This window comes from Anomalospiza imberbis, chromosome 1, assembly GCF_031753505.1.
Source record: "Anomalospiza imberbis isolate Cuckoo-Finch-1a 21T00152 chromosome 1, ASM3175350v1, whole genome shotgun sequence".
Taxonomy (NCBI): domain Eukaryota; kingdom Metazoa; phylum Chordata; class Aves; order Passeriformes; family Viduidae; genus Anomalospiza; species Anomalospiza imberbis.
The window spans coordinates 32,226,272-32,239,163 of NC_089681.1; the positions used below are offsets into that span (position 1 = coordinate 32,226,272).

A 12,892-nucleotide genomic window follows, 5' to 3' on the forward strand; every position below is an offset into this window, starting at 1 on the left:
CTACATGTCAAACCCATTCTAAAGTAATAAGAATGATCTTTGATTTTGTTTTCAGCACCAAAGGGAATACTCCATCTCTCTCCTGATGTATATCAAGAGATGGAAGCAAGCCGCAACAAATCAGCCCCTGGTACCACTGTAAGCTATATGTCATCCAAAGAAATGAGCCAGACTTCTAGCTCTTTCTTCAGCATATCTCCTACCACAAATAGCACGGCCACCATTGCCAGGGAACTTCTCATGAATGGAACGTCCCCAACTGCCGAAGCCATAGGTCTAAAAGGAATATCTCCTGCTTCCCCCTGTTCTACAGTGCAGCCTTCAAAACAGCTGGAATATTTGGCAAGGATTCAAGGCTTTCAGGTATGGGAGGGGGAAAATGAAGCTCTTCAGCCAGAATCATAGCATTGCCATCAAGGTTTCACTCTTGCCCTCTTGAATGTGGGCATGCATGTAACTTATCTTGTAAAATTAGCTGGTGTCTGAGGCAGTTTCTGGGTCCAGGAGATACAGATTTCCACCTTACATTTATCTTACTGCAGCCCATCTTTCTCTCCTATGTCTCTTCTCCTTAAATAATTACAGGCTTAAATTATGCTTTTAACTTGCACTTCTTTGAGAGCCTTCACCTCCTGGTTTCTCCCTTCAACTCTGATCCAGAAGCTACTGATGCACCACCTTACCTTTGCATTTGTCTTCTAGGCCAGGTCATTAAAGTAGTTTTTTTGCTTCCCACCCTTTACCTCTTAAATGTAACCTGATGTTTTGGTTTAGGAATGGTGCTATCCAATTTAGTGTCCCACTGACACTCTCCAAACCACTGCCACTCACTCACTCTCCCCTCCCCTTGTGGTGGGCTAGAGAGGAGAATTGGAAACAAAAAAGGTAAATGTCACAGGTTGTGATAAGAACAATTTACTAGAAACAGCAGTGGGATAAGAAAACAAACAGTAACAGCAACAGTGCTAATGACAGAGGGTAGAAGAAATGAACAATTCCCATGGAAACCCCCTGAGAACAGCCAAAACCTGACTACGCCCTCTGCCACGCATACTCCACTGGAAGAGACTCTCTCCCCCAAACCTGGCAATGACATGAGGTGGTATAATGGAATAATATCCAGGTTCTAGCCATGGCCCTTCCTGGCAATTGCAAAAATTAACCTTGTCCTGGCCAGAACCAGGACATTATCCACCCCTTGTTCTGTACCATCTATAGCATGCCCAGATCCTACACTATATGCCACTACATGCCCAGATCCAACTATATATATGTATATACAAGCAGAGGTATCATTTCCCTAGTCAATGGCTGTTCCTCCAGGAGCCCAGATGGGTTTACCTCCATGCTGCCAGATGGCTTTTCTTCGTTGATCCATCCACCCCCACTGAACATTTGTCACCATCCATGAGTCAGTGCAGAGGCAGAGCGCTGGGCATTTCTCTTGTTGAATGATATTAAAAGCCAGCTAGATGGCTTTCAACTCTGCAGCCTGACTTGATCCACCTTTTCCCTCAGCTCCTGTGACTAGCCATGCAGCAGTCCATATGGCAGTTTTCCATTTTTGATGTATCCCTACAATACAGCAGGATCTGTCAGTGAAGAGAGTGTATCACTTTTTGTTTCTGGTAGCTGATAACATGGTGGGGTCTCTTCAGAAAATGTCACCTTTTCTTCCTCCTCTTCTGATGTTAATAAAACAATGTCACCTTTATGCTAGTTCATGATGACTTCCAAGATCCCTGAGCTCTTGGGGTTTCCTATTCAAGCTCACTGTATGATCAGCGCAGTTCACTCACTCTATGTAGCATTAGTGGCATGATGTGTGGAAGAGAATTTCTCTTGAAAGAAAAAGCCCAGAACTGGCAGTCAGAGTGACAGAAGAACCTGTGCTTCAGTGCCAATCACTTCTGAAGCAGCTTGAACCCTTCATAAGATGCCAGCATCCCTTTTTCAGATGTTGTGTAGCAGGCCTTGGATCTTTTGTATCCCCAACTCCAGAATCCCAGGAGTCATCCTCCAGTATCCCCTGGTACTTTTTGGCAGAGACTCCAGGAAGGACCATTCTCCCCAGCTGCAGTATAGAGCACAGTTTTCTCATCTTGTCCTGTCCCGACTGACCCAAGGGCTACTGCATGAACAATCTCTTCCTTAATTTGTTCAGAAGCTTGTTTTTCAGGACCCCGCTTAAAATAATTAACCTTCTGCATCATAACCTATAGAGGGCTTTTGACCTGACTGAGCTCTGGAATATGCATTCTCTAGAAGTCCACAGCTCCTAGGAAAACCTGTATTTCCTTCTTGCTGGTTGATGGAGACATAGATGCTGTTTTGTTGACTATGGCCATGAGAATCTGATGACATCCATCTTACCATTTTATTCCTAACTCCTGGATTTCCTGGCAGGTCCCTTGACCTTTGCTTTGAGGCAAAACCAGCTTTCAGGAGGATTTGGATTATCTTCTGCCCTTTCTCGAAAACTTCATCTGCTTGCTTGCCCCACAGAATAATGTCATCAATATATTGCAAATGTTAAGAAGCCTCACTCTTTTCCAGTGCAGTCTGGATCATTCCATGGCAAATGGTGGGAATGTGCTTCTACCCCTGGGCAGCTGGTTCCAGGTGTACTGCATGTCCATTTGGGTCCTTGAAATACCCACTCCTGAGGTAGTCTATGCCAAGGATGCACAAGGCCTCTGGCCCATCACAATGGGGTGGTTTTACCATTCATTCATGTAAGACCCCAGAACTCACTTGACAAGTCTTTTAAAAGAGCTTGCAGGTTTCTTATGTACCATGAATTAGATGCAAGGGAGAAATACCAACAAGGTATTCTCAAGAGATGAAAACAACAAAAACTTTACTGGCAAATTTCAGTACTTTGCCAGAACATTGGCAAAAGTTTAGAGCAACATTCAGTCAACGTAAAATGTTTTGCAAAGCCTTAACTTAGCAAACTCTAAGCCTGACCAATTTAGCAAACTCCAACCAACCCAAGTTTAAGTTACTCAAACTTTGAGAAGAAGGCATTATAAGAAGAAGAGGAAAGAGAAAGAGAGAAAAGATGCAGAAAAGAATGAATATAGCTACCAGTGCTGGGTTCCAGCAGTCTTCTAGCTGATAAAAAAATCCAAGGGAAGATAGGGTCAAGACATGTGCTTGCCTGGTGTCCTGGCTTAACTACCCTTTCGTTTTCCTGGGCCCTTCCTCCAGGGGAGACTTCTGGTTTGGCAGCCACTCAGGAGCTGGGTTAGGGGCTTCAGAGACAGGATGAGGAGCATTGCCTCCAGTGTGCCTGTGATTGGCAGTCACTGTGGGGCTGGGATACAGGCTTTAGAGGATGGGGTGTGTGGAGCAGAGCATTGCTTCACCAGGGCAAGGCCCAACCTGCCCCTTTGCCTACCCCCACACACACCCAGAATGTTTTGAGCAAGCAATCTCCTCCAGTCTCTCACAATACCCAGTCAGGTTCAGTGCGTCTTCCAGTACAGGTAGCCCTTGGGATCCCCTGGCACCCCAGAAATAGAGATGGAATCTGCCCCTACGTATCTTGGTAGCATGAGGGTACATGGTGCACTGGTGTCAACTAAAGCCTTAAACTCCTGTGGGTCTTGTGTGCCAAGACATCAGATCCACACAATCCAAGAGATCCAATTGTCCCCTTCCTCCACCTTACTGGAGGCAGGATCCCTCCAGTTCTGGTCATGGTATTTGTTGCTCACAAATTTGAACTGAAGGTACTTCAAGTGCATTAGAAACAACATCAGCCCTCCTGTTTTGTCTGAGGATTTGTCTGCTGGAAACTGGAGTAGAAACTGGAAACTTATCCTTGAAGGATTTTCTGTGGTAGTTGTTCTTCCTCTCAACTCATGTACCCGTGCTGCTAGGGCACAGGTGGGTTTTCCATTCTGCTTCCTCATGTCCTCTCCATGGTCATGCAAGTAAAACCACAGGTTACCTTGTGGTGTGTACCCTCTCTCTCGAGCAGGTGGGCGTTTGCTACCAATAGCAAGGACTCTGGTCCATACTGGCGGGCCATGGGACATGTCTTCTCTAGCTTGTTCAAGTCTTTCAAATCTGTCTGCCATCTTGGACAGTCTGTCCACAGCTGAGGTGCAGGTTGATAGGGAAGAAAAACCATGATCTTCATATTGCCAGAGTCAGATAGTCACCTGAAGCACTGTTTGTTCTCCTTCTTCCATTGCCATTAATGTCAATGGTGTATGATGATGGTGTGCTCTGCACAAACTTCTACCACATGAACTGTGTGCACTGAACCTCATCTGGAGCTACAGAGGACCGCTCTTTATTTGAATCTCCATAAAGTACCTCTATCACAGCTAATGCTCTCAGGTACTGGATGCCTTTCTCCATGGCATTCCACCTGCTTGGACACACTATTAGATCATCCTTGCGAGAATACCCTTCCCTATGCTTGGCAGGAGTCACTTCCAGAGGCTGAGAGTTTCTGTCCTCTTCCCAAACCCTTTGCCAATACCTGCATCTTGTGACAGGGATTCCAGTTGCTTCGCTTTATTACCACCTAGTTTCATACTGTGGACACAACGTCCCAGCATTGGAGCAGCCAGGTCACCCGGGGCTCCTGGCTGGTGGCTGACATATTTTTGGTCCCCTGGTGTAATGGTCAGAGGCATCCACCAAAGCTGCTCTCTCCTCTGCAGCTGGATGAGGGAGAGAAAATATAATGAAGGGTCCATGGGTTGAGGTAAGGACTGGGAGAGATCATTCATCAAATACCATCATGGGCAAAACAAGTACTCCCCAAATGCATATCAACTTAGAGATATGCATTGAATTTATTACTAACAAAATCAGAGCAGGATAATGAGAAATTCAGTAAGAACCTTGAAAACACCTTCCCCTTGTTACAAATGTACTAACTTTTAGATACAGTTAAATGGGGACAAAGTTTTGTCAAAGCAAAAGAAAACTGTTTATTAGTAATGATTTAACTGAGTTGGATGTGTACCCCTGTCCCTTAGAGCCCAACACACATACCCTCCAACAGAATGGCTACAAAACATACCCTTTTCCCATCTAAGGGGCATCCCTGACCCGTTTCCCATTGGCTGGGTACTCAGGGACTTACATTATCTCCCAACCACCTACTTTTCTGTCCCCTCCTGTCTCATCCTACTTCCTTTTGGTCGCATCTTCGATTCCGCCCCTCTCCCAGCAGCACCCAACAAACCAACCAGAATAAATCCAAACCACAAACAACACCACACAGAACCAACAACTTTCACTTAACAGCCTTTTGGCTTCAGCAAAATATTACCTCATCTCTCATACCCTCACTCCTCCTTCCTTCTCACTGACAGTGAAGGGAGACAGGGAATGGGGGTTTTGGTCAGTTCATGGCTTCTCCCACTGCCCAGAGAGAGGAGTTGTTCCTCTGCTGCACTGTGGGGTCCCTGCCACAGGAGACTGTTCTTCATGAACTTCTCCAACGTGAGTCCATCTCATGAGCTGCAGTCCTCCCCAAACAGCTGCAATGTGAGTCCATCCCATGGACAACAGTCCATGCCCAAGCTGCTGCAGCATGGGTGACTGTTCCATGCAGGGCAGTCCTTCAAGGCCAGGCTGCTCCAGTATAGGAGCCGGGCCCCTCCTTCCACAGGTTTTCCATGGGCTCACAGCCTCCTCTCAGGCACCCACCTGCTCTGGTGTGAGACTCCTCCACAGGCTGCAGGCAGATCTCTGCATCCCCATGGATCTCTGTGGGCTGCAGGGGCACAGCTGCTTCACCATGGCCATCACCAGGGGCTGCAGAGGAATCCCAGATCTGGTGCCTGGAGCACCTCCTGCTCCTTCTTCTGCACTGACCTTGCTGTCTGCAGAGCTTTTCTTACATGTTCTCACTCCACCCTTTTCCAGCCACAATTTCAACTGCGCAACAATTTTTTATTTCTCTTTCTTCTTAAATATGTTTTCTCAGAGGTATTACCACCATTTCTAATTGGCCCAGCCTTGGCCAGCAGCACATCCATCTTTGGAACTGCCAGGGATTAGCTCTGCTGGACATGGAGAAAGCTTCTGGCAACTTCTCACAGAAGCCACCCTTGTAGCCCCTCCCTCCCAGCTCCCCCAAAACCTAGGCCATGCAAACCCAGTACACCTGGGAATAGGGATCAGGGGATTATCTCTGGCCCTGCCTCTTCCTCCTGTTGTGAGGGCTCTACTTCCTCTTTATCCCTCACTAAGTGAGCTGATTTGGATTTCTTCTTCTCTATAGGGGCAACTACTACTGGCACAGGTGGTTCCTTGGGTTCAACTGCAAATCAGGCCACAGTGCCTGTAGGTCTGTTTTCTTCTTCTTTCCCCTGAGGGTGCTGTCTAGTATTGAGCTGTGTCCACTAAAGAGTAGCCAGGCCCAGCACACTACAATAAGTTGCCCCTTTCTTGAGCTGCCACAGCATGCTCCTTGTGAATATTCTGTCACTTTAGCAGGGTCCTGTAGTTGTTCAGGGATGAACTTCCAAACCACTGGAGCAGAAAATTAAAAAAAAACCTGCTTCATTTTTTGCCACATTTCATGCCACTCATGACTATCCACCCTTGGGGCAGATCTCTGAATGAACTTCCTAGAAATCTGTTTCTTGACTCGAAAAATGGTGTGGACTGAGGAGACCAGTGAGTCTTAGCAACAAGAACATGCTTTCCTTAACATCCAAGAGAAATTCAAAATTCTCAAAAGCTGTTGGAACAGCTGAAGGAGGAGAAGGAGGTGAAAGACTGGGGAAAATCATCCTCCCCTGTTCCCCCTACAGACTGAATATGATTATTAATTGACTCCCAAAGACAGTGCCTGAAGTAAAAGTAGGAGAGCAGCACTGAATACACTTTCTAAATTACACTCATTGCCCTTGAGCAGTCATGGACTGATATCCCATAATACAGCAAAAAAGCAACTCCAATCCCTCTCCCTGCTCTGAAAAGAACATCACAAGGACCACATATAGGAATATAGGGGAATATGTGAATGCAGGGTTAGGTACTACAACTACACGAACAGACCAAGCAACATTGTGACCAGTGGCTGTGAAGTTAATGCAACAAATGCTTAGATTGAATTTGTTTCCAAGCTGCTCTGGGCAGATCTGTTGTTACCTCAACCCTTGATGCCATACACTGGGTACCCAATAAGGCTGTAGTGATTTAGGAATGGTACTCCCAAATTTAGTGCTCCCACTGAGACTCTCCAAACCACATGCCACTCACTGACTCCTCCCTCCCCGTCATCCTACCCCTTAAATGGGACGAAGAGGAAAATTGGAGCTACAAAAGGCAAAGATCACAGGTTGAGATAAGAGCAGCTTATTGGAAACAGCCGTGAGATAAGAATTTGACCAATATTAATGGCAGAGAGTACAAGAATCACACAGAACCCCCCCACCAACAGACAATACCCAACCACTCCCTCTGCCACACTACTTGACCAGAAGGGACCCCTTTCTCCCCTGAAGAGATTCCCTTTCTGCAGCAGTGATGTGAGGGGTCCTAGTCATGCCTCCTCCTGGCTACTGCAAAAGTTAACCCTTTCCTGGCTGGAACCAGGACACCTGAGAATGGTGTTCTGTTCAGAAGGTGCAGCCTAGAAGCCAGTCTGGTGTCAGAGCAATGCAGAAAGTTTTTGCCATCACAATCAATACTCGAGAATGTAAGATGAACCATGCTGGGTCAGTGCCTGAGTCCTTGAAGATTATCCAGCAATGCCAAGTACCCTGTATTTCATAGGACAGTGGCAGCCTCTGTAGTACACCCAGTCATTTCTGTGCTGTGGATGTTAGGGAAAGGAAGCCACTTCCCTATCCTATTACATGCAGAATTACACACACGTATGTGCATAGGGGCTCATTTTACTGTGTTGAACCATCAGAGATATATGTAGAAATATACTTTTTCCTGTCATAGGTTTTTTGTTTTGAGTTTTTGTTTTGTCTGGAGTTTTTTTCCCTTTTCAGAATTGTGAATTTACTTCATTTGAAGAGTTGGTTTCGTATGCTTTAGCATATGTAATTTGATCATGTAACTAAATTCTAAAAACGGGAAGTTCCTTTTGCATGCCTGATAATGAATTTTTTTGTCAAAACCCATGTAATTTACAAAGTATGCAGTTGTTCAGTGACTTAAAAAAACTGCTAGAATTTAAGAAATAGTGTCAGATATTCTGTTGGTATAAGCAGCATAGTTAAATTACTTTTTCTTACATCAGATATCAGCAGTTGTGGATTTGACCTAACACTGTTTTTGTCTAAAATGTACATTCAGCTTTCTTTTGGTCTTCATTTTTGAAATGTCATTTTTGCTTCATTCATTTGAATGTCTCTTAATGAAAGAAACAGTAATAGCCTCCGCCTCACTGTAGTAGAGTTAAGCTGCTAATAGGAATTCAGTTTTCCTGAGTTCCATTTGTTACCTGCCTGCAGTAGAAACAGATGAATTTTGAGGAAAAGAAATTCAATCCATGAAGTTTTCACTGCTCACTTTCACATCTTGTCAGATTGCTTGTGTCTCCTAGTAATGGCTTATTTTCATAGAACCGATGCACAGTTTACATTACTGTTTTGGGTCCTACTTACCTACAGTATGTGATTACTGTAAAATGATTAGTCGTGTTTGTCCTGGTTTGTTTTTTTTTTCATGCTTTGATTCTAGATGCTTTTGTAGATACTGTTTTTAAAGGGTCTTACCTTGAGCCAAAAAATATAATCCTTTTCATCCATGAACCAGACTACTACTTTTTACTTGGCCCTAATACAAAGCAAGGAATTTGGTACAGAATCTTGATTATTAACATCTATCCACTGTGTATGTAACTGATGGTTTTACATCATCTTAGCATGCTTTTTATCACCTCACTTGAATAAGCCTGGTATTGATATGAAACTCTGCCACTGCTGGGTGGCTGAGCTGAGGTGGAGCAGTGAACAGAATCTCTGTGGGAAATGGCTCAGTGGCCTGTCAGGTGCATATCACAGGTCTCTTCACCATTACAGCCTAGAAAGCTCTTTGTATTTTAGAGTTTAAAAGCCGATTTCTTTACAGGTTAACTTTCTCAGGCATATTTACTAAAGGAGAAGACTACTGCATTTCCAAACAGCTAGCTTGTTTCATGTTTCCTGAATGACCCAAAATGATTTTTAAATTGTTAGCATGTATTTGTACTCTGGTCCAGATGATAACCATAGTTTTTTGTCTTTCATTGAAGAACGTATACATTCTGTTCTGTTACAATGTATTTTTTGAATTTTTAAAAAAAATCAATAAATACTCATATGATGTTTCATTTGTAAATGTAAACAATGTTATTTGCTTATTTGAATGGTTTTCTTGAACTGCTTTAGCTGCAGGGGACACGTCTTTAAAACACATTTATTTAACTTAAGTTCTTCTAAACTGTTTGTGCATGATCTCAGCTACGTTCTATTGTAAGCCCTTAATATTAAGTTATTGGGACCAATGTATAGTTAAGTAGTAAAAAATTGCATTTTCATTCTTTATGATTTATTATTCTAAAGACATTTGTAATTGATAAGCAGCAGCTCAGTGTTACTGAAGAACAGGTGTTTAGCTTGGATACTTTCAAAGGTCAGGCTTCAAATTACCTGTGATAATTAAACACAAATTCTTCAAGCAAGCCTTTACAAACTCTGAATAAAGCATTTTAGTGCTTGCTTCATATTTATGAATACTATCTACCCAGTTAATTGTTTTGCAGACTTTTCCTGGGAATGGTTTAAAGGAAAATTCAGCTTTGGTAAAATTGTTATTTTTAAGTGACTATGTGGTATTTTGGCCATTGTTCTGTAACCAGACTAGGAAAGTTACAGTTATTTCTGCTGACCATTTAAGTGCAGTAAATTATTCAGAGAATTTGTTTAACTGGAAACATTTAGAGAAGCTGTTTACACATGTATAACTTGAGCCTCCAGTTTTTACTGAAGCAAAACACAAGTTGCAGGTACTCCAGTAGGAAATTCCACAGTGAATTTTCACAAGGCAAAGATCAGAAAAAAATGTAAAACGCCAGGACTGAGTGCCCACAATCAGTCCCAATATGTGGCTGTCGGCATATTTGGCTTCCTACATTGGCAGGGCTTGGAGCTCTTTAACTTTTCCTCCATAGTGGCTCCATAACAAAACCTCACACAGGATATAGTTTCTATGTGATGTTCTCCTTTGATTGCAATGGTTACAGAATTTTTTTTTCCCCTCCACATTTGTTTACTCGTTAACTGCTCCATTTTATACACGGATACTTGAATGTTTTATTGTATGGCATTTTAAAAGTTTCTCCTTTCCCCAATGGCACACGTTTCTGAATGGTTGCACGCACAGGAGAGGTCTTGCTGGATGCTCTGGAGTCAGGTTTACTTGTGGCTCATACATTCCAGTGCATGGGTTTGAGTTGTTGGCAGGACTAGACTGAAATTAAACTTCTACACTTGTATTAGGGTTGACACTGAGCTCAAACCTTTCCCTACAGTTGTCTTAAACAAAACAAAACACTTTGTGGAGGTTGGATTTGGAAATCAGTGTAGGAGTGCTTGGATCTCACTACTGAGGTATGCATGTGAGGAGAATTTCAAAGAAATTCAACCCTCAGTGGATTTCAAGGAAAGACCTGTAGTTTGGGTCTGATCTTTACATAATTGATGATTTCTCTGAGCAAGTCAGATTTTTTAAAAAGCACCTACATACCATTTTCAAAATTGGCACAGGCCCAATGGATGCTAATAGGAAGTCATTTAAAGCTGTAAAACAATCTAAAAAGGTAGAAATTGCTTGAGATTTTCATAAACATCTGTGCAGATTAGGTACCTAACCTCCACTTCACTTGCTAGTTCGAGTACCCTACGTACTGTTTTGCAAACTTGGGCTGTTTACTGTTTTTTTGGAGAGAAGGGTTCTGTGCACTGAATTTATTATAATGAAGATAGTTGTAGTTATAGTGTTAGTTGCCATAGAGAGTGTATTTTCAAAGCTTCCTTCAAATGAATGAATCAAAGGTATGGTTTAGCAAATCTCCCAATAAAGCCAAAGAGAGAAAGTGCAGCAAGTGCTAAAAACAAGAATGGAAATCCAGATTATACCGTTCTGTCCTTGAATGTGTTGGCTGTGGACACAGTTTGTGGCCACTGTCAGCTTGGGACTGGAATCCCAGAAAATGGGCTAGTGCTGAAGAATACAAAAGTCTCATCACTTGTTCTAAGTAGAAAATCCAAATAATAATTAAAGGAAGCTTTTGAAATTACAGCATCAAGCTTCTTGGAATCATTAATATAAAACAGCTGTGTCCACAAAATGTTTTCAGATAAACGGTTCTTTGAAGACACTATCGCCAAAAATCGGGAAAAATTAGGATATTAAAAAGTGAAGATGTTTGCAGGATTGTTTCAGAGAAGAATACTTTTGAAATAAGACAGCTAAAGACAGTATCTATTTGCCCACATTTGAAGTCAAGACCCCATGTAATTCTATGTATGTAACTGTACATCTACCCTCTTCCCTCCCCACACCCCCAGAACCATTGGGAACTTCTTTCTCAGCAGGATTGACCAGACTGGAAATATTAGTGAAAGTATTCTAAAGTAGCAGTGTAGTCAGGCCCAGAGGGAACTGTGATCAGCTAATTTGCCTTAGTGTTAACCCTCAAAGGGTAGTGGGAATTATTGAATTTATATTAAAAATATAATGATCACTTATTCTTTAACTCCCTTCAAGTAGCTTAAGAGTGATTGTGCTGCCATATATTATCAATACTTGCTTCTGTAAAACAAGCAGTGGAGTTGGGCTTTTGTTTCCTGTCCTGGTGCCTGAGATCTTAGCCAGGTGTACTATCACTCTTCCTGCTCATTGGTCAGATCCGTTTTTGTAAAATGATGTGTGGAATGATGTTGTGATCTGTCTTCACCAGAAGCATTAAAGCCTGGCTTTTGGCAGAAGGGTATTATCTCCTGTGTGCTTGTGCTGTGCCGTGCTCAATGGCCAGTACAGTAATCTCAACAGCAATGTTTGTCTCTTACCCTCAGGGAGTATAAACACCTTTAGAAATGGTTGACAAAGCCCTCATTATCTCAGTTTCTGTGTCTTCTGAAAGCAGTGGGGATTTTTTTCTAATGGGAAGTTTGCACTTTCACCAATTACCAAACTATTGCCTGATGTTCCGATTACTATAGTGTTGTGGGTTAACTCTGGTGGGCAGCTTAAGCCCCACACAGCTGCTCACTCTTTCCCCCCTGGTGGGATAAGGGAAAGAATCAGAAGGGCATGAGTGATAAAACTCAGAAGTTGAGATGAAGACAAAAGCTGTGTGTGCAAGCAAAGCAAAACAAGGAATTCATTCACCACTTCCTGTGGGCAGACAGATGTTTGGCTGCCTCCCGAAAGCAGGGCTCCATCACGTGTGACGGTGACTTGGGAGCACAGTGCCATAATGCTGAATGTCCCCCTCCTCCTCTCCCAGTTTTTATCACTGAGCAGGATGTCATAGGAGTGCAGTATCCCTTTGGTCAGTTGGTGTCAGCTGTCCTGGCCCTATCCTCTCCCAGCTCCTAGTGCGCCCCTGGACTTTTCTAATGGGATGGGGCGAGGAGCAGAAAAGGCCTTGGTGCTGTGCAAACCCTGCTCAGCCACAGCTAAAGTACCAGTATGTTATCAACAGTGTTTTGGTCACAGATCCAAAACTTAGCACTATACCTGCTTTTATGAAGCAAATTAGCTCAATCCCAGAAAAAAACAGTGTAATCCACCCTATATTCCATTCTATTGACACTGTGCTCAGATCCCACATTATCCGATAGATTGTCCCTCATTAACCACCTCCTCCTTCCCATCCTGGAATATAGACACAGAAATAATTACCTTA

At 43.2% G+C, this 12,892-nt stretch overlaps 1 protein-coding gene across 9 annotated transcripts in view; it reads left to right on the forward strand.

Annotated features, from left to right (window-relative positions):
* Positions 1-12,892, forward strand: part of STAU2 (staufen double-stranded RNA binding protein 2) — a 170,003-nt gene that overhangs the window by 84,712 nt on the left and 72,399 nt on the right. For all 9 annotated transcript variants that reach the window (XM_068186589.1, XM_068186632.1, XM_068186610.1 and 6 more), the window contains one exon: positions 56-363. In XM_068186589.1, coding sequence (XP_068042690.1) covers positions 56-363 — 308 coding nt within the window. The remainder of the gene's footprint in view (positions 1-55; positions 364-12,892) is intronic.